Source organism: Salmo salar, chromosome ssa19 (assembly GCF_905237065.1).
Source record: "Salmo salar chromosome ssa19, Ssal_v3.1, whole genome shotgun sequence".
Classification (NCBI taxonomy): Eukaryota; Metazoa; Chordata; class Actinopteri; order Salmoniformes; family Salmonidae; genus Salmo; species Salmo salar.
The window spans coordinates 63576949-63602654 of NC_059460.1; the positions used below are offsets into that span (position 1 = coordinate 63576949).

A 25706-nucleotide genomic window follows, 5' to 3' on the forward strand; every position below is an offset into this window, starting at 1 on the left:
CCTACGCCTGGCTCTCCCCAGGGAGTACGATGGAGCGGCGGCTGGGTGCCAGGGGTTCCTGTTACAGCTGGAGTTGTACCTGGCTACCGTTCGTCCGACTCCCTCGGGAGAGGAGAGCGTGAGCGTCCTCGTCTCCTGCTTAACGGGTCGTGCCCTGGAGTGGGCCAACGCAGTGTGGTATGGCCCAGACTCGGCGAGGGATCACTACCCCGAGTTCACCCGCCGTTTCTGGGCCATGTTCAACCACCCACCAGAAGGCCGGGCGGCGGGTGAACGGCTGTTCCACCTGCGGCAGGAGACAAGGAGCGCACAGGACTTTGCTCTCGAGTTCCGGACCTTGGCTGCTGGGGCGGGGTGGAACGACAGGGCCCTGATGGACCACTATCGTTGTAGCCTCCGGGAGGACGTCCGCCGTGAGCTAGCCTGCCGGGACACTACCTTCTCCCTAGATGAACTCATTGACATGTCCATTCGTCTTGACAACCTGCTGGCTGCCCGCAGGCGTCCAGAACGGGCCCTGTTGGTTCCACCTCCAGGCCCTCCAGCTCCCATCCCTATGGAGCTAGGGGGGGCCGCATCGAGGGGGACCGGAGGAGGAGGCTCCTCCTGTACCCGGTGTGGTCAGAGAGGACACACTGCCGACCGGTGCTGGAGGAGCTCCTCTGGGAATCGGGATGGCAGGCAGAGCACTCCTCGTTCACCCCAGGTGAGTAAGCACCAGCCTCACCCAGAGCTCCCTGTTGGCCATATGTTTGTGCTTATAACTTTTCCTTTTCTCCCTCTTTTCAGCATAAGGCGCTAGTCGATTCAGGCACAGCTGGAAACTTTATGGATCGTGGGCTCGCATTAAGGCTAGGGATTTCCCTGGTGTCGTTGGACCAACCTTTCCCCGTGCACTCCTTAGATAGCCGACCATTAGGGTCAGGGCTGGTCAGGGAGGCCACGGTTCCACTGGACATGGTAATGCAGGGGGATCATGGGGAACGGATTAGTCTCTTCCTCATTGATTCACCTGCGTTTCCGGTGGTGCTGGGGATTCCCTGGCTGGCCAATCACAATCCTGATATTTCGTGGAGACAGGGGGCTCTCAGAGGGTGGTCAGAGGAGTGTTCAGGCAGGTGTAAAGGAGTTTCCATCGGTGCGACGACGGTGGAGAGTCCAGACCAGGTTTCTACTGTGCGCATTCCCTCTGAATATGCCGATTTGGCTATCACCTTCTGTAAGAAGAGGGTGACCCGATTACCACCTCATCGACAAGGGGATTGCGCGATAGACCTCCAGGTAAACGCTACACTTCCCAGGAGTCACGTGTACCCATTGTCACAAGAGGAAACGCTTGCTATGGAGACATATGTCACGGAATCTCTGAGACAGGGGTACATTCGGCCCTCCATGTCACCCATCTCCTCGAGTTTCTTTTTCATGAAGAAAAGGGAGGGAGGTCTGCGTCCGTGAATTGATTATCGAGGTCTAAATTCCATCACAGTGGGGTTTAGTTACCCCGCTACCTCTCATGCTACGGCGGTGGAATCATTTCACGGAGCACGTTTTTTCACGAAACTGGACCTCAGGAGCGCGTACAATCTGGTGCGTATTCGGGGAAGAGACGAGTGGAAAACCACGTTTAGTACCACATCGGGCCACTCTGAGTACCTCGTCATGCCGTATGGGTTAAAGAATGCTCCAGCCGTTTTTCAAACCTTTGTCAACGAGATTCTCAGGGACTTGCACGAGCAGGGTGTAGTGGTGTATATTGATGACATCCTGATCTATTCCGCCACACGCGCCGCGCATGTATCCCTGGTGCGCAAGGTGCTTGGGTGACAGCTGGAGCATGACCTGTACGTTAAGGCTGAGAAATGTGTGTTTTCCAAATGAGCCGTTTCCTTCCTGGGGTATCACATTTCCACCTCGGGGGTGGTGATGGAGTGTGACCGCGTTAAGGCCGTGCGTAATTGGCTGACTCCGACCACGGTAAAGGAGGTGCAGCGGTTCTTAGGGTTTGCCAATTACTACCGGAGGTTTATCCGGGGCTTTGGTCAGGTGGCTGCTCCCATTACCTCACTGCTGAAGGGGGGCCCGGCGCGCTTGCGCTGGTCAGCAGAGGCGAACAGAGCTTTCAGTCGTCTGAAGGAGCTGTTTACCGACGCTCCCGTGCTGGCTCATCCGGACCCCTCTTTGGCATTCATAGTGGAGGTGGACGCGTCCGAGACTGGGGTGGGAGCCGTGCTATCACAGCGCTCGGGCACGCCACTAAAACTCCGCCCTTGCGCTTTCTTTTCAAGGACGCTCGGTCCGGCGGAGCAGAACTATGACGTGGGGGACCGGGAGTTGTTAGCTGTAGTCAAAGCTCTGAAAGTGTGGAGACACTGGCTTGAGGGGGCTAAGCACCCTTTCCTAATCTGGACTGACCACCGTAATCTTGAGTACATCCAGGCAGCTAGGAGACTGAATCCGCGTCAGGCCAGGTGGGCCATGTTCTTTACCTGATTTCGTTTCACAATCTCCTATCGGCCAGGCTCCTTAAACACGAAGGCCGACGCGCTGTCCTGCCTATATGACACCGAGAAGAGGGCCATCGATCCAACTCCCATCTTCCCAGCGTCATGCTTGGTAGCACCTGTGGTATGAGAGGTGGACGCGGAGATCGAGCAGGCGTTACGGTTGGAACATGCACCATCTCAGTGTCCAGCAGGTGCTCAGTACGTGCCGCTTGGTGTCCGTGATCGATTGATTCGATGGGCCCATAATCTCCCCTCTTCGGGTCACCCTGGGATCGAGAGGACAGTGTGGAGTCTTAGGGGAAAGTACTGGTGGCCCACATTGGCTAAGGATGTGCGGTTTTATGTCTCCTCCTGCTTGGTGTGCGCTCAGAGCAAGGCTCCTCGACACCTGCCTAGAGGGAAATTACAGCCCTTCCCCGTTCCACAACGGCCGTGGTCGCACTTGTCTGTGGACTTTCTCACCGACCTTCCCACATCTCAGGGGAACACCACAATCCTGGTCGTTGTGGAACGGTTCTCGAAGTCCTGCCGTCTCATCCCATCGCCCGGTCTCCCTACGGCTCTGCAGACTGCGGAGGCCCTGTTTACCCATGTCTTCCGGCACTACGGGGTACCCGAGGACATCATTTCTGATCGGGGTCCCCAGTTCACGTCCAGAGTTTGGAGGGCGTTCATGGAACGGTTGGGGGTCTCGGTCAGCCTGACCTCGGGTTTCCACCCCGAGAGTAATGGGCAGGTGGAGAGAGTGAACCAAGAGGTGGGTAGGTTTCTACGGACGTATTGCCGGGACAGGGAATGGGCGAGGTACGTCCCATGGGCAGAGGTAGCCCAAAACTCCCTCCGTCACTCATCAACTAACATGTCACCGTTCCAGTGCGTGTTGGGCTACCAGCAGGTCCTGGCTCCATGGCACCAGAGCCAGACCGAGGCTCTTGCGGTGGAGGAGTGGGTACAGCGCTCGAAGGACACTTGGAGAGCCGTCCAGGACGCATTAACATAGGCGAGTAGACGGCAGAAGAAGAGCGCTGACCAGCACCGCAGGGAGACCCCTGTGTTTGCACCAGGGGATCGAGTCTGGCTCTCGGCCCAAAACCTGCCCCTCCGCCCTGCCCTGCCGGAAGCTGGGGCCGCAGTGTGTAGGGCCGTTTAAAGTCCTGAGGAGGATAAACGAGGTGTGTTACCGGTTACAACTTCCATCTTACTACCGTATTAACACCTCGTTTCATGCGTCTCTCCTCAGGCCGGTGGTGGCTGGTCCCCTGCATGAAGGTGAGGTGCCGGAGGTCCCTCCACCCCCCCTGGACATTGGGGGGTCCCCGGCGTATACTATACGCGCCATTCTGGACTCCAGACGTCGGGTGGGGGGCCTACAGTACCTCGTAGACTGGGAGGGGTACGGCCTGGAGGAGAGGTGCTGGGTACCGGTGAAGAACATTTTGGACCCCTCACTTCTGAGGGACTTCCACTGCCTTCATGGGGATCGCCCTGCGCCTCGTCCTCCGGGTCGCCCTCGAGGCCGGCGGTGGCGCACTGCGGGAGCCGCGCGCCGGGGGGGGGGGTACTGTCACGAATCCCACCGACGGTGGCTCCCCTGCCTGCTCGAGCGGCGCTCGGTGGTCGTCGTCGCCGGCCTACTAGCCACCGCTGATCCCTTTTTCCTTTTCTGTTTGTATAGTGTTATTGGTTGCACCTGTTCCCTATTGTGTTTCTTGATTTGTGTTTATTTAAGCCTGCTTAGCCCGCCCAGGTTTGTGCGGGATTACTTTTGCTGTCGTTGTATTTTTTGGATGTGCTGGTTTAAGCCTTGTATTCTCTCTCCGGACTGTGTGCCCGTTGTTCTGGGTTGGTCGTTTGTTTACGCGCCCGTTTGTTTTGGCGTTGACCGTTTTTGTGCCGGTAAGAATAAAGGACATTATACCTTACCTCTGCTCTCTGCACCTGACTGCTACCACCACTCCTAGTATCCCGTGACATATAGTATGTATAAGCTGGAAGTAGAAGCTTAAGTGTTGTTGTTCATTAGTATACTCAATTAGGGGAGGGGTGGGTTAGTGGAAAATAATAAAGGAAAATATATTTACAAAAATATATGTATTTATATATATATATACACAGTACCAGTCAAAAGTTTGAACACACCTACTTATTCAAGGGTTTTTCTTTATTTTTACTATTTTATAGAATAATTTTTACTACATTGTAGAATAATAGTGAAGTGAATAGTGTTAAACAAATCTAAATATTATTTGAGATGCTTCAAAGTAGCCACCCTTTGCCTTGATGACAGCTTTGCACACTCTTGGCATTTTCTCAATCAGCATCATGAGGTAGTCACCTGGAATGCATTTCAATTAACATGTGTGCCTTGTTAAAAGTTAATTTGTGGAATTTCTTTCCTTATTAATGCGTTTGAGCCAATCAGTTGACAATGTAGGGGTGGTATACAGAAGATAGCCCTATTTGGTTAAAGACTAAGTCCATATTATGGCAAGAACAGCTCAAGTAAGCAAAGAGAAATGACAGTCCATCATTACTTTAAGACATGAAGGTCAGTCAATCTGGAAAATTTCAAGGACTTTAAACCTCTTTTTTTTTATTTACCTTTATTTAACTAGGCAAGTCATTTAAGAACAGGCTCTCATGAGGACCGGCACAGGAAAGGAAGTGTTACCCCTGCTGCAGAGGAGAAGTTCATTAGAGTTAACTGCACCTCAGATTGCAGCCCAAATAAATCCTTCACAGAATTCAAGTAACACACACATCTCAACATCAACTGTTCAGAGGAGACTGTATGAATCAGGCCTTCATGGTGGAATTGCTGCAAAGAAACCACTACTAAAGGACACCAGTAAGAAGAAGAGACTTGCTTGGGCCAAGAAACATGAGCAATGGACATTAGACTGGTAGAAAAGAGTCCAAATTTGAGATTTTTGGTTCCAACCGCCATGTCTTTGTGAGACGCAGAGTAGGTGAACGGATGATCTCCACATGTGTGGTTCCCACCGTGAAGCATGGAGGAGGAGGTGTGATGGCGTGGGGGTGCTTTGCTGGTGACACTGTCAGTGATTTATTTAGAATTCAAGGCACACTTAACCAACATGGCTTCCACAGCATTCTACAACGATACACCATTTTGCGCTTAGTGGGATGATAATTTGTTTTCCAACAGGACAATGACTCAAAACACACCTCCAGGCTGTGTAAGGACTATTTGACCAAGAAGGAAAGTGATTGAGTGCTGCGTCAGATGACCTTGCCTCCACAATCACCCAACCTTATCCCAATTGAGATGGTTTGGGATGAGTTGGACTGCAGAGTGAAGGAAACGTTGAAGATTCTCAAATGTAAAATATATAGTTTGTTTAACACTTTTTTTGGTTACTACATGATTCCATGTGTTATTTCATAGGTTTGATGTCTTCACTATTATTCTACAATGTATAAAATAGTAAAAATAAAGAAAAACCCTGAGTAGGTGTGAGTAGGTGTGTCCAAACGTTTGACTGGTCCTCTACATATGGGGATTGGAAATAATGCAGACAGTTACATTGATGGAAGCTACAATGTATCTGCAATATGAAAGCTGATCTACCTCCCTCCCCAGCAATTTTTTTTACAATAAAATAAGAATGTGAGAGTAGGTAGACTCCCTCTCGAACCCAGGCCACCAGCACCATTGCTAACCGCTGTTTTAAAGTCACCATTGTCCTCATGGGGAAATCCCTGAGTGGTTTCCTTGAATCCATGCAACGTATTATGTGACTTGTTAAGCATATGTTTATTCCTGAACTTATTCAGGCTTGCCATAACAAAGGGGTTTAATACATTTCAGCATTGTATTTAATTAATTAGTGAACATTTCTAAAAACATAGTTCCACTTTGACATTGTGTGTAGGCCAGTGACGGGTCTCAAACCCAGGCCACCAGCACCAAAGCAAACGCCCTAACCATTGTCCCAATAAGGGATATCTCAATACATGTGCCTATTGGGACAGCATAGTTAGGCCCTGTCCAGAAAAAGCCCTAACCCCTCCTCCTCCCTATGCACTTGTGTAAATCTGAAACAACTTGATAGGTGTAAGCAATAGGATGAATTCCATTTGAAGTAAATCTCACCCGTCTTAAAAGTACACTAAAGAAAATATTTTATTGATCATAGTGATTCAGGAGTATGATTAAAACCGGTTAACTTGCCCTACCAAAATTAGACAACTATACAGAAAACCAGCTAGCAATTCTAGAGGGAGAGAGTTTTTGTAATGTTACCTGTAATGTTCCCCTAATGTTTGAGTGTCCCGTTTTCTGTTAGTTAGTGGAACATTCTATCTATGTTAGCAAAAACCTTCTGAGAACCTTTTTTTAACCATGTTTTGACATTAGAGTTAGGAGAAAATTATCGTAATGTTAAACAAAACATACCCAGAAATATTCCTGCAACAACCCTATGAAACATGTCTAGAACATTAATATCTTATGTTTATGTTTGTGTGGGACGTTGACACATGTATGCTTCTTGCAACGTTCCCATGAAACGTGCCTAGAACACTAATATCTTACACTTAGAAAAAAGGGTTCTAATAGGGGTTTTCCACATAGCATAACCCTTTTTGGTTCCAGGTAAAACCCTTTTTGGTTCAAGGTAGAACCCTGTTGGGTTCCATGTTGAACTCTCTGTGGAAAGGGTTCTACATGAAACCCAAAGGGTTCTACTTGGAACCAAAAGGGTTCTACCTAGAACCAACAAGGGTTCTTCAAAGGGTTATCCTATGGGGACAGCTGAAGAACCCTTTTAGGTTCTAGATAGCATTTTTTTCTAAGAGTGTATGTTCTGAGAACATGGCAACCATGTTCTGTGTATGTTTTGTGGGATGTTGATGGAATATTCTCCTAACCAACAGAAAACTGTAAACATGAGTGTTCTTGCAACATTCCTATGAAACGTGTCTTGAACATGAATATATAACATTCTGAGAACATGGTAGCCAAGTTCTATTTGACATTAAGGGAATGGTCTCTTGGAAACATTCCTTGCACATCACAGGAACATTTTTATGAAAATGTTAGTTAATGACCTAATGAGGTTCTTAGGGAAATGTTCTCTAAAATTGTGGGAATGTTTGTTGTTAGCTGGGTACCTGTATGTGTCTCTGTAGTTGTGTGCATTGTGTGTGTATGTTTGTCTACATGTACGTCGCATGCATGCTCGTGCCTGCACGTGCATGTGTGTGCGTGTGTAGCCACTCACAGCTGCTCCTGCAGCTCCAGCACGATGGCCTCCAGCTCCCTCTTCTCCTGCTGGCTCTGCTCCTCCAGCTCCACTAGCCTCGCGTTCAGCTCCTTGTTCTCCGTCTCCACGTTTGTCAACTGGGATTCCCGCAGACGCACCAGCTCCTCCAAATAGCCCTGGAGACAAGCACACATCAGGGCTTTTTTTTAATGGAAGAAAACGGGCTGAAATTGAGTAAAATGGGGAGGTACTTGTCAAATTAGATTTATTTAATTTTTTTTATTTAAAAAGTTTTGCTACAGTGTGCCCTATGACCCAGCTACACATATCCAATGATGCCTTCCGTCTACTTCTGTCTTATCAATGAGTCCTATGATAGACTACAGAGAGTAATTGTGAGCCACATTATCTCTTGCAGATGAGGCATTTCAAGTTTTGGTTGGGCAGGAGCAGCATCTTCATAAGAACAAACTGTGCAATAACATTCAGCCCTGATCTCTGAGGTAAAAGTCATTTGGGGCATGCCTGGGCACGTGTATACACCACAATACAGACCTAGTGCCTAGTGTGTGAGTATACACCAAGGGCTAGTGTACAAGGATACACCTATGACCTAGTGTACACCTTGGAGCAACCTACCCTAGGGAGCAAGTGAGCTGTGAATAGAAGAATAGAAGAAAGACACCCAACAACGACTATCTTGTCCCCTGTACTTGAGTGCCACTCAAAGGCTTACTGTGGGGATCTACAAAGATACAAAATGGCCACTCACCTTCTGAGCGTAGACAATCTTGAACCTCTGCTCCATCTTGCGGCACTTGTTGGCCCAGCTCTCCTCGTCGGTGACCAGCGGGACGTAGGGGTGCTCAGGGACACTGTCATCACTGGTGCTGCTGTCGATGCTCCGACGGTCGTCGTCATCACTCAGATAGTCATAGCTACATAGACAACAGACAACAGACAACGACACATGTCAATAATAGGCCTATTTAGGCATTGTAATATTGGGCCAGTTTGCCAGACCCAGATTAAGCCTAGTCCTGGATTAAAAATCTTTCTCTATAGAGGATCACCATTAAAAGCATGTTTTAGTGTTGGCCAACGCAGCCGTTTTTTATCTCAATATCAAATAATTTCTGGGTAACAATCAAGTATCTTACTGTTATTATTTATTATTATTTATTTTCATTTAAAATGGTCAAAAATAGCTTCTTAGTAAAGAGCAATTTCTCAAGCATGAAGGTTGCTAAGACTGTCTAGCTGTGGTCTGAGTGGGGAGGGGAAAACTGAAAACTAGCTGTTATTGACAGAGAGGTTTGGAACTCTCTTTCTTAAATTTACCACCTGGTGACGTAGGCAGGCATCCATCCCACCCAAACATGCTGAAATTTCAGGCGGTCATTTTAAACAGCTGTTTAAACAGTGTTTAAACACTGTTCAACTTAATAAAAAAATAGTTTTCCTATCTCAAGGTTGAATAAAGAAATGAATAAAGTACAGTAAGTTCAAAATAAAGTAACATGGTTGACCGTAACTGGGTTGACGATTTCATCTTAAATCAGCCATAAATCCCCTTGTGACAGGGGGAATGGAAGCTTGTTGTCTGCAACAGGGAGGGGCAATTGTTAAAAACATTTCTAGCCTGTCCATCTATGGGTAACAGTGTTGATGTGTTATGGTCGACCCGCTCAGTTTTCCACCACAAAACACAAGAATATGGCCAAAAATAGTAGAACGAGCTCACCTGCTTTTGGGTCTTTCTATAAATAAAGGGGCCAAAGTGTGACATCAGGGTCAACATTTTTAAATGTGATCTTCTTGCAGCTTCACATGTGTAGTTACAGGAATAAGAGTCTAGATAGGTACAATGAGACCATAACTCTTACCAACAACAAAACATCTACATGTCGTTGAAAATGTCACACGAAACATGGACACTGCATGTTTCTTTTGCCTAGTAGCCAGGTCTGTTTGTGCTTTAGTCAACTTTTCTATAATTTATAGCCATGCTAAAGATTGTAGAATAATTAAAACGATAAAAAACAGAATTTCTATATTTCTTTAATAGTTGATATAATATAATACAATGGGTTCTGTCAACAAAATCATTGACAATAATAATAACCAGTAATGAAATCATTATAATCAATAAACTCTTCAAGCAGTGTGTGTGTGTATGTGTATGTGTGTGTGTGTGTGTGTGTGTGTGTGTGTGTGTGTAAACTAGGAAAGAGGATGCAACAAATCAAGGAAATGATATTGAGATTCTCCCAAGGAAAGAAGAAGCAAGTACTTGACAGCTATTAAAATTGTTTGATAGTGCCAGACTGACTGAGCCACCATAATACCCATGGCCTGTCCAGAAACAACCCCTAGTCCCTACTGCCCAGAGTCTAGACATGTGTAGATCCGAGAGGGATTGATTTGTGGTGACATGGTGAGAGCTCCACCTTACCCTCTGATAGGCTTATTGGAATGCTGGTGGTATTGCTTACACCTATCCAATTCTCTCAGATGTCCACAAGTGTCTAGGTGTGTGTGGTGAACCTACAGCACGACACTTGAGGCATTGGTTGGATGATTAATTCCATTGGTATACACACACAGATTTGCACCGGTGTAAGCTGGACACACCCACGGCACCGTATCAGGCTGATCAGACAGGTCAGGGTAGCTGGAGACCTGCTGTAAACAGTTAAAGGATATAATGTCTACTATTCACACCCGTGCTTCATTCCAGTGAGATAGATGTGCAACCACTGACAAACTATAGCTAGGGCATATCTCTTATCAAATCAGATCAAATCTTATTGGTCACATACACGTGTTTATCAGATGTTATTGTGGGTGTAGCGAAATGCTTGTGTTTCTAGCTCCAACAGTGAAGTAATATCTAGCCAGTAATATCTAACAATTTCACAACAATACACACAAAACAAACAAATTCAAGTAAATTAATTAAGAATATGTAAATATATGGACGAGCAATGTCAGAGCGGCATAGACTAAGATACAGTATATAAATATGAGATGAGTAATTCAAAATATGTACACATTATTAAAGTGACTAGCGTTCCATTTATTAAAGTGGCCAGTGATTTCAAGTCTATGTATATAGGCAGCAGCCTCTAATGTGCTAGTGATGGCTATTTAACAGTCTGATGGCCTTAAGATAGAAGCTGTTTTTCAGTCTCTCAGTCCCAGCTTTGATGCACCTGTACTGACCTCGCCTTCTGGATGATAGCGGGGTGAACAGGCAGTGGCTCGGGTGGTTGTTGTCCTTGATGATATTTTTGGCCTTCCAGTGACATCGGGTGCTGGTAGCTTGCCCCCGGTGATGGGTTGGGCAGACCGCACCACCCTCTGGAGAGCCCTCTGGTTGTGGGCATTGCAGTTGCCGTACCAAGCGGTGATACAGCCCTCACCTCCTCACTGCAGCCTGTCTCGTCATTGTTGGCAATGGTCTGCAAACTTGATGATTGAGTTGGAGGCGTGCGTGGCCATGCAGTCGTGGGTGAACAAAGAGTACAGGAGGGGGGCTGGGCACGCACCCTTGTGGGGCCACAGTGTTGAGGATCAGAGAAGTGGAGGTGTTGTTTCCTACCTTCACTACCTGTGGGCAGCCAGTCAGGAAGTCCAGGACCCAGTTTCACAGGGTGGGGTTCAGACCTCGAGCTTAATGATGAGCTTGGAGGGTACTATGGTATTCCTCTTGTCCAGATGGGATAGGGCAGTGTGCAGTGCGATGGTGAGTGCATCGTCTGTGTATCTATTGGGGCGGTAAGCAAATTGAACTGGGTCTAGGGTGTCAGGTAAGGTAGAGGTGATATGATCCTTGAACTAGCCTCTCAAAGCACTTCATGATGAGTGCCACAGGGCGATAGTAATTTAGTTCAGTTACTTTTGCTTTCTTGGGTACAGGAACAATGGTGGCCATCTTGAAGCATGTGGGGACAGCAGACTGGGATAGGGAGAGATTGAATATGTCCCGTAAACACACAAGCTAGCTGGTCTGCGCATGCTCTGAGGACGTGGCTAGGGATGCCGTCTGGGCCGGCAGCCTTGCGAGGGTTAACACGCTTAAATGTCTTACTCATGTCAGCTACGGAGAAGGAGAGCCCACAGTCCTTGGTAACGGGCCGCGTCGGTGGTACTGTGTTATCCTCAAAGCGGGCGAAGAAGGTGTTCAGCTTGTCCGGAAGCAAAATGTCGGAGTCTGCGTCATGGCTGGTTTTCCTTTTGTAGTCCATGATTGTCTGTAGACCCTGCCACATACGTCTCATGTCTGAGCCGCTGAATTGCGACTCCACTTTGTCTCTATACTGACATTTTGCCTGTTTGATTGCCTTACGGAGGGAATAACTACACTATTTGTATTTTGCCATATTCCCAGTCACCTTGCCATGATTAAATGTGGTGGTACGTGCTTTCAGTTTTGCATGAATGCTGTCATCTATCCACGGTTTCTCGTTAGGGTAGATTTTAATAGTCCCAGTGGGTACAACATCTCCTATACACTTCCTGATAAACCCAGTCACCGTATCAGTATATTCGTCAATGTTATTCTCGGAGGCTGCCCGGAACATATCCTAGTCCGCCTGATCAAAACAATCTTGAAGCGTGGATTCCGATTGGTCAGACCAGCATTGAATAGTCCTTAGCACGGGTACTTCCTGTTTTAGTTTCTGCCTATAGGAAGGGATTTGCCGAAGGGAGGGTGGGGGAAGGCCTTGTAGGCATCCCAGAAGTTGGAGTAGCAGTGATTGAGTGTTTTAGCAGCGCGAGTACTGCAGTCAATATGTTGATAGAACTTGGGTAGCGTTTTCCTCAAATTTGCATTGTTAAAATCCCCAGCTACAATAGATGCGGCCTCAGGATATGTGGTTTCTAGTTTGCATAAAGTCCAATGAAGTTCTTTGAGGGCCGTCGTGGTATTGGCTTGAGGGGGAATATACACGGCTGTGACTAAAACCGAAGAGAATTCTCTTGGGAGGTAATGTGGTCGGCATTTGATTGTGAGGTATTCTAGGTTGGGTGAACAAAAGGACTTGAGTTCCACTATGTTATCACACAATGAGTAGTTAATCATGAAACATACACCCCTGCCCTCCTTCTTCCCGGAGAGATATTTATTCCTGTCTGCGCGATAAACTGAGAACCCAACTGGCTGTATGGACTCAGACAGTATATCCCGAGAGAGCCATGTTTCCATGAAACAGAGTATGTTACAATCCCTGATGTCTCTCTGGAAGGACATCCTCGCCCTCAGCTCGTCAACTTTATTATCCAGAGACTGAACATTAGCGATTAATATACTCAGAAGCGGTGGGTGGTGTGCGCGCCTCATGGGTCAGACTAGAAGTCCACTCCAAGTACCTCTTCTTCTGGCGATGTTTTGGGTCAACAATACCTTAAAAAATCCATCAATGTATAATTATTGTGCAATTTATATAGGCTACATTAAGGTTTTTCTTCAATTATTTTAGGCTATTTGGTATTAATGCATTAGCCTAAACTTTAGGGCTACAGGTGCCAAATAGCCTACACAGCCAACCGCAAAATAATGCTTTTGGGACCTGCCAGAAAAAGTTCACGTCAATCCATGGAGGCAAAAAGGACATTGTTTCATTCAATAAGACAAAAGCTGCAAAAGGAGAGTTGGAAATAAAGAGAAGGGAGGGCCAGAAAAGTAATGTTTGGAAAAGATTTGGTGAAGTGGTAAAAGAGGATGATAGCAGTACCGCTATGTTATGTGTAATGATTGTGAGGCTTTATAAAAATTTGACAGTCACAAGACGAGACTTCAAATAGGCCTATAAGTTCATGTCAAGGGAACTGTAGCCTACTGGGTTGAATGGAATCTGAAATCTGGACATTGACTAACCAAAATAACCTACTGTTTTCTGGCAAACTCCCAAGTCCTCTGATAATACTAGTCCCGTGCGAATCGACATCCCTGTGTTTTGAGAGAAATGTCTGAGTTTGACAGGTGTTGCTCACAGTTTGAGCAAGAAAACAATAACTGAATTGATAAATTGAATGGAGTGCTGCGCATAGCCTATATACGAAGGGCCTACATGTGTCAACTTTCACAGTGAATGCTTTTGTTTATAAGTTTTGTGCGAATGAATGGAACATCACCAAATGCATCATTAAATGCATATTGTGCCTATTTTATACAACCTTGTTAATAAATCACAAAGCAGCATAAAACTGAACTAAACAAATGGAACAAGTTCACTTTCTCATCCATAGCCTAAAAAACCATATCAAGTGCAAGTTAGCTGTTTAGCTCATATCTGATGGCTGGGGGGCATTTAGGACGTATTCTACTCCGGATCGCTAAAATATTTGAATGATTATGATCACACTTCCTCAATTCCAATATTATGACGACACTATACCAAAGATGGTTTGGTATGGTTTAGAAACTTGGGAACCAAACTTGAGTTATCAGTATAGCTAGCCTTTTATCGCCTGGACTTGTTGAAATATTTTCAAGTCTTGAAAAATACATTTAGCCTTCTAGGGCAGCATATGACATAAGAGAAGCTACATGTATCTAATTATAGACAAGTTTACTAACAAATAACCTCCAAAAATGTCGGAAATTATAAGCATAAACACATCTTAATCAGGCAACAAAAAACAATCCTGCACCCCACCCTGTAGCCTATAGCGCATTTTCTATATTTGCGGGTTAGGGTTGGGTGCTAGCCTAGATTTTCACTTTATCTCATATAGTCGGGCGGTTGCAGATGGGTTATTAGCAATTGCGGGTGGCTGCGGGTGAACAAACAGCTGACCCGCGCAACACCTGTAGCTAGGATATATCAGTCAGCTAGTTCATTAATACGAAAATACACACTAAATCTTATGCAGAAATTGAGAAATCTTACCTTATCTTGGCACTGTGGCACGGTATTGGCAGCTATTAATCAATTAATTAATAGATAATAGATTCATAGATGGAGATAGAAGGGTGACTTCCTACTTTGAAAGGACAGGAAGTGTTGGCTGTGCACTTGACCAGGCCTTCCACATTTAACCACACCCACAATGGAACATCAAAATATGAAAAACAAATAAATAGTCCGTTTTTACAATCCCGATTACTCAGTTTTAACTAGGAAAAGGTCAATGTGTAATTCATTTGTTAAATACTTAGTATATGATACAACAACAAACAACAGTATCATAAATGTAAGGAAAGAAACGTAGTGTTTAGTGTCACACTGTCACGGTTGTTGTCGGTTATGGAGGACCAAAACGCAGCAGGTATGTGTAAGCTCATCTTGACGTTTACTAACTTCCAAAATGAACACCAAAATAACAAAACAAGAGAACTAACGATTAACAGACAGTCTGGCAAGACACAAGGCTAAACACAGAACAATCTCCCACAATTAAACAGACAAACACACCCAACTAATATAGGACTTCCAATCAAAGGCAACACCACACAGCTGCCTTCAATAACCAAACATAGACATACAACTAACTAGATCAACATAGAAATACGTAAACAAGGAACAGTGCCCAAAAACCCCGGAATAATAAATCAAACGCCCTCCTAACTAACACACCACCCTGAACCACATAAAACAAATACCCTCTGCCACGTCCTGACCAAACTAAAATGACAATTAACCCTTATACTGGCCAGGATGTGACACACACGATTTTTGCAAAATCTGTGAAGACTCTTAAGCATGAGAAAGGGTTTAAACTAATAGCCTAATAGTTAATCAACATTTTAAGCTAAACATTCTGATCTGTTGCATCAGCCTCATTGCTTTAAAAAATCTATTTTTGATGCGAGTGGTTGTATTAATTTGGGATCTACCGCGTCCCAGATTGTGTTTGGAATATTTATTTCTCGCACAGAAGGACAAGTTCATCAATAGAATAGGTCAACTTTTGTACTATGGGGGATAGTAGATTGACGTAGGCTAGTGCTTTTGCTGTTCATTAGGCCTACTCATCTTGTTGGCTGACGAAAAGTAATTGTGGACAGTTCTTCTTACATCTTCAATATGAGCCTCAGAATTTGATAAGACGGATGCACACAGTTATGTCCCCGATGTGTATGTCTTCACTTGTAGCCTACTTCGGCGCGGAGATGTCTGTGAGAAGGACCCGATCACATGACGGGCATTGGCTAATAGGAATTGAGATACAGTGCATTCGGAAAGTATTCAGACACATTTACTTTTTCCCCATTTTGTTACGTTACAGCCTTATTCTAAAATGTATTCAATTGTTTTTTCGCCTCAACAATCTACACCCAATACCTCATAATGACAAAGCAAAAACAGGTTTTTAGAAATGTTTGCAAATGTACTAAATGTAAAAAACTGAAATATCACATTTACATAAGTATTCCGACCCTTTACTCAGTACATTGTTGAAACACCTTTAAAAGCCTTGAGTCTTCTTGGGAAGGACGCTACAAGCTTGGCAAACCTGTATTTGGGGAGTTTCTCCCATTCTTCTCTGCAGATCCTCTCAAGCTCTGTCAGGTTGGTTGGGGAGCGTCGCTGCACAACTATTTTCAGGTCTCTCCAGAGATGTTCGATCGGCTTCAAGTCCGGGCTCTGACTGGGCCACTCAAGGACATTCAGAGACTTGTCCCGAAGGCACTCCTCCGTTGTCTTGGCTGTGTGCTTAGGGTCGTTGTCCTGTTGGAAGGTGAACCTTCACCCAAGTCTGAGGTCCTGAGCGCTTTGGAGCAGGTTTTCATCAAGGATCTCTCTGTACTTTGTTCCGTTCATCTTTCCCTGGATCCTGACTAGTCTCCCAATATCCCCACAGCATGATGCTGCCACCACCATGCTTCATCGTAGGGATGGTGCCAGGTTTCCTCCAGACGTGACACTTGGCATTCAGGCCAAAGAGTTCAATGTTGGTTTCATTAGACCAGAGAATCTTGTTTCTCATGGTCTGAGTCCTGTAGGTGCCTGTTGGCAAACTCCAAGTGAGCTGTCATGTGCCTTTTACTGAGGAGTTGCTTCCGTCTGGTCACTAATATAAAGGCCAGCTCTAAGAAGAGTCTTGGTGGTTCAAACTTCTTCCATTTAAGAATGGAGGCCACTGCGTTCTTGGGGACATTCAATGCTGCAGAATTTGTTTGGTATCTTCCCCAGATCTGTGCCTCGACATAATCCTGTCTCGGAGCTCTACGGACAATTCCTTCGACCTCATGACTTGGTTTTTGCTCTGACATGCACTGTCAACTGTGGGACCTTATACAGACAGGTGTGTGCCTTTCCAAATAATGAGCAATCAATTGAATTTACCACAGTTGGCCTCCAATCAAGTTGTCGAAACATTTCAAGGATGATCATTGGAAACAGGATGAAATTGAGATCAATTTCAAGTCTCATAGCAAAGGGTCTGAACACATGTAAATAAGGTATTTCGGTTTTTATTTTTAACAAATTTGCAAACATTTCTGAAAACCTGTTTTTGCTTTGTCATTATGGACTATTGTGTGTAGATTGATGAGGGAAATATAGTGTTTAATGTGAGTGAGAGGTGCTTCAGAGCACGGCGATTGGCAGCCGGAGAAGGGAATTACCACTGGCCGCAAAAGGCATGGATTTTTTTAGGGGCATTACGGCCACACAAGGCGATGCCGCCAGGGAAATTCAAGGCATTATCCAGGGCTTGTCAAATTGTGAATGAGAGACTGATGAAGTGTGTGCAGACTGCGCAAGAAACAAAACAGCTCGTGCCTTTCATGAGACTTTTTTTCAAATCATCATTAGAGTCGCATCATGCAACCTTAGAATGTATTAATAATCAAAACATATAGCCCAATGTTTGTATCACAACTAAAGTTGCATAAATAACTCTAAATTAAGTATATAGGAGGACCTGTTTCTTTGTTAACTGCTCTACACAGAATAGCCGCATGTGCGCACTCCATCAGAAATCGCTTGGAGAAAATATCCTTTCTATTTTATTCAGCTATGTTCAATTGTATTCGTCATACTATATTGCCACAGAATTCTAACCGAATCTTGTCTGTTAAATGAACTAGCATAGCCCACAACCATGTGGCATTAGGCAGATCTGTGCCTAACATAAGGACAAGAGTATGCTATTCTGTTCTTCTGAAATAGACTACATTTTGTTCATATCATGTTTCTTAAGACCTGTCTAAATTAAAAAATGTATTTATTGTGATGGTGTAGGCTATATTACATGGATTTATTAGACTTTTTAAAATGTAGATGTTCCAAAGGTCTGCTTGTTGGCTATGCTAAATGTGTTTATGTTGATGAGCGGTAAATTACCGTGAGACCGGCTGTTATTTGCTTGACAATCACTGGCTGACAAAATGTCATGACCGCCACAGCTCTAGGAATGATCCCCCCTAAAATTCAGTTCAGTTGAATTTCGTTCATACTGTATGTCCCATTCTATAGTCATGTATCAATGAAAGCACATTAATACACATCCCACTGGTTGAGGAGCTGGACCACGCATGAGAAAGTCATTCTTTCCACAACAACGACACACTCCCAGCAGTGACTTATTGGTGAGATGCACAACACAAGGACAATGTTTTAATCCCCAATGGGATCTTACGCTAAAAACAAGGACAATATTTACCATGTCAAAGATTCCAATAAAGATCCATATTATTTACTTAGGATTATTTGTAAAAAATTTAAAAAAATAACTAACATGTTCAAACGTCATGATTATTTAAACTGTCTAACACTATCATAACACCAGGTTGTAATACACAAGGTTGTTTATGTTTTATGGTCATTTCAGTCTTTATAAACAATGTATAAACAATGTATTGTCCAATGTTTGTTTAATCAAGATTGTGGCTTTAACATAGCTCTACATTACCTCTGTGTGAACTTTAGGTATGGCGTGTAGTCGATGACAGCAGAGGATTTTCCATCCAGGGCCTCCCCCTTTAGACAGAAACTGTGGACAGAAAGTCATAACCCAATCAAACATGGACCTATGGACAGCAACCTTGTCATATGACTATGTCCATCACAGAATAATAAGGCCCTCTTGAGTTCCTCTCCTGGTTTCTCTCTGCCATTGTTGCTGTAACTTCCTCAAACTTTCTCAAGGCCTTGTTTTTGAAAAGCATTTTCTGACAAATTCATTTTTTAAAAGCACTAGAAAAACAATTGATTTCTCTGATTTCATCAAGCATGTTCTCCCAGCCTCACCTGAAGTCTATGGCTCCGAGTCCAATAAGCATCCCTGTTAGGACCATGGCTTCTTCCCTTAGCATGATGGCCCCATCACCATAGAACCTCCTGTAGCACACACACACACACACATCAATATGGTGTGTCAGGACCCTAGGTGTTTGTTGGGATTATTAGTTGTCATTAAGGTTGTGGCGGTCATGACATTTTGTCACCCGGTTATTGTTATGCAAAAGACTGCCGGTCTCACGTTAATTAACATAAACAAGTTCAGCATCTCCAGGCCTCCACGGAGTCCACACATACAAGCCACAGATGCACGCATTTAGAACATTTAAAAAAGTCGAAGAAATCAATTTAATATACACCATCACAATAAATCCATTATTTTAGTCAGGTCTAGAGAAACATTATGATGTGAAGAATGAACAGAATATGAGTTGGCCTACTGTATGTTATCTGGCTATGCTCAATGCCATAGGCTGTAGGCATGTTATTTAGCTGACAAGATATGCTTATAAGTCCCGTGCCATTATTTTATATTATACGATTTTATAGTAAGAAGAATATAATGTAACTTATCTGAATAAAATAGAAAGGATATTTTTCCCATTCTAGAGTGGGCATATGAAGTGGCTATGTTGAGCGCAAAAGGGTTTGAAACAGGGCCTATATGCTTGATTTAGAGTTATTTGGCAACTTTAGTTGTGAATGATACAAACCTTCGAAAGTCTTATAAATCAAAACATATATAGGCTGCATGATGCGACTATAGGCTATTGATGATTTGAGAAAGTCGCAAAAAAAGCTTGCGCTCTGTTCCTTGCCTCAGGCTGCACAGCTGTTCTCTCTTCAAGAGATCATATTTTAACCCACATGATGTCAGCTGGTACTTTTGTGGCAGGGCTGAAATACAACGGAAATGTTTTTTGGGGATTCAGTTCCTTTGCATGGCAAAGAGGGACTTTGCAATTAATTGCAATTCACCTGATAACATTCTGGAGTATATGCAAATTGCCATCATACAAACTGAGGCAGCAGACTTTGTGAAAATTAATATTTGCGTCATTCTCAAAACTTTTGGCCACGACTGTATATCCACAGTAAAACGAATCCTATATCGATCTAACCTGAAAGACCGCTCAGCAAGGAAGTAGTCATTGCTCCAAAACTGCCATAAAAAAAGTCAGACTACAGTCTGCAACTGCACATAGGGACAAAGATCGTATTTTGTGGAGAAATGTCCTCTGGTCTGATGAAACAAAAATACAGATGTTTTGCCATAATGACCATCATTATGTTTGGAGGAAAAAGGGGGAGGCTTGCGAGCCGAAGAACACCATCCCAACCGTGAAGCACGGGGATGGCAGCATCATGTTGTGGGGGTGTTTTGCTGCAGGAGGGACTGGTGCACTTCACAAAATAGATGGCTTCATGAGGAGGAAAAGTATGTGGATATATTGAAGCAACATCTCAAGACATCAGTCAGGAAGTTAAAGCGTGGTCACAAATGGGTCTTCCAAATGGATAATGACCCCAAGCATTCTTCCAAAGTTGTGGCAAAATGGCTTAAGGACAACAAAGCCCTGAACTCAATCCCATAGAAAATTTGTGGGCAGAACTGAAAAAGCATGTGCGAGCAAGGAGGCCTACAAACCTGACTCAGTTACACCAGCTCTATCAGGAGGAATGGGTCAAAATTCACCCAACTTATTGTGGGAAGCTTGTGGAAGGCTACCCGAAATGTTTGACCCAAGTTAAACAATTTAAAGGCAGTGCTACCAAATACTAATTGAGTGTATGTAAACTTCTGACCCACTGGGAATGTGATGAAAGAAATAAAAGATGAAATAAATAATTCTCCCTATTATTATTCTGATATTTCACATTCTTAAAATAAAGTGGTGATCCTAACTGACCTAAGACAGGGAATGTTTTTACTAGGATTAAATGTCAGGAATTACTTCAGTCCCTGGATCGAATACAGGCTGTATCACATCCGACCGTGATTGGGAGTGCCATAGGGCGGTGCACAATTGGCCCAGCATCATCTGGGTTTGCTAAATAATCAAGTTAGGTTTCTCCATAAATAAATAATTCTAAATAACAAACTGGCTTTATTTACAAATTAGTGAGAATGTCTCACCCCATGTTCAAGAATTGCCTTTTTTTCACTACCAAACTACCGTTAGAATATGTTACTCAACAGTGTGTGTGTGTGTGTGTGTGTGTGTGTGTGTGTGTGTGTGTGTGTGTGTGTGTGTGTGTGTGTGTGTGTGTGTGTGTGTGTGTGTGTGTCTTTTTCTCACTTTAGGTTAAATGAAAACGAAATCTCCAAAATATCGTTACTTGTTAAACAAAGCAATTTATTATTATTATTAATTAATTTAGAATTATATAAAAGCCCCTTAGATATTGTCACGGATCCTAATGGACAATGCACCTTAGATATTAATTTAGAATCCTCCAATCCCCTAAATGTAATTATTGGCGTCACGTCATTGAAAAAAATATTTTTAGATATCCTAACGGAAACCCAGAGGGTTTTACGTTTTTCTTGGAACAGAAACACCATAATATTAATCAAATGAATTAAGTAAGTACCAGTCAAAAGTTTGAACACACCTACTCATTCCAGGATTTCTCTTTATTTTTACTATTTTCTACATTGTAGAATAATAGTCAAGACATCACAACTATGAAATAACACATATGGAATCAGATAAGAACAAATTCTTATATACAAGTACAGCCTACTCCTTCCTCCCCGTCGGGGGAATTGAACACCGGTCTCCCGCATTCTTTAGTACAGACATGGCCTGCTCTCCCTTATGTAAGGAATTAGGCAATTTCCCATGTTTACTACAGTATGTATTGTAGGCTATGTTTACTTGTCAGACTGCACAGTAGCCTAATAAACAAACGCAGGTGGCTTACATCTTCAAAATGCTTTAAATGCTTTATTGTACAAATGTAAAAGCATATATTGTACAGTACTGTGTTTCTTCATCAGCATCTTTATGTTTTCATTAATAAATTAATGATAAAAATACTCTTTCAAAATGCAGCTGTTGATTTAGTTATGGATCCATAACAAATTACTATGGGAATAAATATCACTGATTTACAGAAATATTGGAACAAAGTTGTCTAATGAAGGCAAACAATTTAGAATCCTCCAATCCTCTTATGCTGTAGCCTACTCCCGACCATCACGTTGAACAGCGCCATATTTTCCATTCCATCCTAATGGAAACCCAGAGGGTTTGGTTTTTTTGCGTTACTTTTTCAAATCATAATCGCACACCTCATGTAGCCTAGCCCATAGGCATATATGTTTTGATAAGGTTTGTATCACAACTAAAGTGGCCAAATAACTTCTTAAAATTAAGCACATTAATCCGCTTTACAAGGGGTGTAGAGCCTAACTGGCGTGTGAGTTTCAAGTTTGGGAAAGATAATTTTCACATAAAAATGCACTTTTATAATAAAAGCATTACATGCATAATCACATTTGCAGTCACTTTTGATAATGTTTTTTTACCACCAATGGAACATTTGCGCTTATAGCCTACTGCCATGTACGCATTGCTGCTCTTATAATGTGAAGAAATAGCCTAATAGTTTATTTTTTTTAAATTGCTAAATGTTCTGATCTGTTGCATCAGCCACATTGCATAAAAAAAGTTTTGGGATCTATCGCATACCACAAATGTCCCAAACAATGTTTGGAATATTTATTTACCGCACTGAATAGAATAGGTCAACTTTTGTACTATGGGGGATAGTAATTTGACATAGGCTAGTGCTTTTGCTGTTCGTAGGACTTGTTGGCTGATGAAAAGTAAATGTGGACAGTTCTTCCAATATCTTCAATAAGCACCTTGGAATTGGGTAAGGACGCGTGCAGTTGCGTCCCCGATGTGTCTGTCTTCACTTGTAGCCTGTGAGAAAGACCCAATCACTTGATGGAGAGCCATGTGAGTGAGAGGTGATTCGGATCACGCAGCACTCAGGGAGAAAGGCACAACACAGCACTCTGGGCCATGGGCACAACAACCACTAGCAAAAGGCATGGATTTTTTTAGGGTGCATTACGGCCACACACAGGGGATGACGCCGGGAAATTTGAGGCAATATCAAGTGCTTGTCAAATTGTGAATGAGAGACTGATGAAGTATGTTCAGCATGCGCAAAAAAAACAAAGCAGAGCTCACGCCTTTCAAGCAACTTTTTTCAAATCATCATTAGAGTCGCATCATGCAGCCTGACAGTGTATTAAAAATCTAAACATATAGCCCAATGTTTGTAAAACAACTAAAGTTACATTAATAACTCTGAATTAAACATATAAAAGTACCTATTTCTTTGTTAACCACTCAACACAGAATAGCCGCATGTGCGCACTCCCTCAAATCATTTGGAGAAAATATCCTTTTTATTTTATTCAGCTTTGTTCAATTGTATTCTTCATATTCAAAAATAATATAAAATAATGACATGGAATTATAAGCAAATCTTGTCTGCTAAATGAACTAGTGAAGCCCACAGCCATTTGGCATAGCCAGATCAGGATGTAACAACTCAAGAGTATGCTATTCTGTTCTTCTGCAATAGACTACAATTTCTTCATATCATGTTTCTTTAGACCTGTCTAAAATAAATAATGTATTTATTGTGAAGGTGTAGGCTATATTACATGGATTTATTCGACTTTTTAAAATGTAGATGTTCCAAAGGTTTGCATCAGTGGCTTGTAGGCTATGTGTGGAGGCCAGGAGATGCGAAATGTGTTTATTTAATTGAATGCTCAATTACCTTGAGACCAACAGTTATTTGTTTGACAATCACCGTCTGACTAAATTTTGTGACTGCCACAGCCCAAGTCCTGACTCATGACTGCCGGTGCAGCATTAATACAGTCAAAGCAACAGCCCTAGTTGTCATGCTATGCACCCAGTTTGTGTGCCTGCATTAGTTGTTGGTGCACACTGTATGGTTGTGGCTTAGTTCAGGTATGGTTGTATTGTGGACTTTGGTGAACATTGTATAGTCATAGTGGCTGTCAATAGTTGCTCCTGATCATGTGATGAGGTAGCCCCGCCTGCGAACTTCAAAACCAGTCTCTGCCCTCAGACCAAGATGGAATATCCTCTAACACGTTGGTTGCTCCCGTGGGTCACGTCTTAGACCGTTAGTCCAAGAGGAAATTCCTTCTTGGTCCGAGGGCAGACACTGGTTTTGACGTTCGCAGGTGGGGCTACCTCATCACGTGACCATGAGCAACCATGCCAGACTCATATCCGCTACGATAGCATGGTTGAGGCATGGTTGCATTGTAGTCAGAGCATACTGCTGACCTGGTTGTCCGACTGTCCCTCAGAGCAGTGGATATGTATTCAGAGAGTCTCTTCTCCATCAGGGCTACTCGAATCCAGGCTCGACCCTGCAGAAGACAGACAGGCAGACAGCCAGACACTATTAATCACATGTATTTATTTGTTTATTTGTCAGGGACCATGTACAACATGCCATTGCACCAGATTTAGCTTGATAGCTACATTTAATCTGTAGTCCCTGCCAAATGCCAATGAGACAAACATAGCGCTACTAGGCTTTAAGTAAGTAAATAAGTAAGGATGCCAATCTCTTGCCTTGGCCCGCGAGGCGCTGATGTTCTCCATGTTCTCAATGCTGCTGATGCAGCTGTTCTGGACCTTTCCGCAGGCCAGCCTGATGAAGTCCCAGTAGCTGCGCTGTCCATCAAACCAGCTGCCCGACCCTGACCCCGCCCAAAGAAAGGGTAGAGACTGGTCACTCTCAAAACACTGCTTTTTGGAATGCATCCCTCTTCTGATTGTGATACTTTAAAATGATATGTCTTTATGTACTGGCAACTATTCAAATGTATTTGATAATATGTCAATGTTCTATAGTTTATACTAGTTTTACCTGTGAAGCCGTGGCTGAGGATGTGCTCGAGGACAGCTGCGAAGTTGATGAACTCCTCTGATGAGTCATCGATGGGCTCGGCGGTGTACTTCTCCAACAGAGTCTTTACTGAAAACCTATCAGGAAGAGAGAGACGGTTAGGTCACTACTAACTGATCGTTTTTCCACCAATCAACACAAAGATTGTTTCATGTGAATGATGAGGGTGTTAACCTGTTAGGGCTAGGGGGCAGTATTGACACGGCCGGATAAAAAACGTACCTGATTCAATCTGGTTACTACTCCTGCCCAGTAACTAGAATATGCATATAATTATTGGCTTTGGATAGAAAATACCCTAAAGTTTCTAAAACTGTTTGAATGGTGTCTGTGAGTATAACAGAACTCAAATGGCAGGCCAAAACCTGAGAAGATTCCATGCAGGAAGTGGCCTGTCTGACAAGTGGTGTTTCATCTTGGCTCTTTTTATTGAAGACTGAGGAACTTTGCTCTAACGTGACACTTCCTACGGCTCCCATAGGCTCTCAGAGCCCGGGAAAAAGCTGAACGATATCGAGGCAGGCTCTGGCTGAAACACATTATCGCTTTTGGCAAGTGGCCGATCAGAGTACTATGGGCTTAGGCGCGTGCCCGAGTCGACCGAATGCTTTATTTTCTTTTGTCTGTTTACCTAAACGCAGATTCCCGGTTGGAATATTATCGCTTTTTTATGAGAAAAATGGCATAAAAATTGATTTTAAACAGCGGTTGACATGCTTCGAAGTACGGTAATGGAATATTTAGAATTTTTTTGTCACGAATTGCGCCATGCTCGTCACCCTTTTTACCCTTTC

At 43.7% G+C, this 25706-nt stretch overlaps 1 protein-coding gene across 2 annotated transcripts in view; it reads right to left on the minus strand.

Moving 5' to 3' along the window:
- Nucleotides 1-25706, minus strand: part of rundc3ab (RUN domain containing 3Ab) — a 41223-nt gene that overhangs the window by 11533 nt on the left and 3984 nt on the right. For both annotated transcript variants that reach the window (XM_014158631.2, XM_014158630.2), the window contains 7 exons: nt 24874-24989; nt 24576-24703; nt 24282-24367; nt 18940-19029; nt 18602-18682; nt 8505-8670; nt 7751-7908 (listed from right to left, as the gene is read on the minus strand). In XM_014158631.2, coding sequence (XP_014014106.1) covers nt 7751-7908; nt 8505-8670; nt 18602-18682; nt 18940-19029; nt 24282-24367; nt 24576-24703; nt 24874-24989 — 825 coding nt within the window. The remainder of the gene's footprint in view (nt 1-7750; nt 7909-8504; nt 8671-18601; nt 18683-18939; nt 19030-24281; nt 24368-24575; nt 24704-24873; nt 24990-25706) is intronic.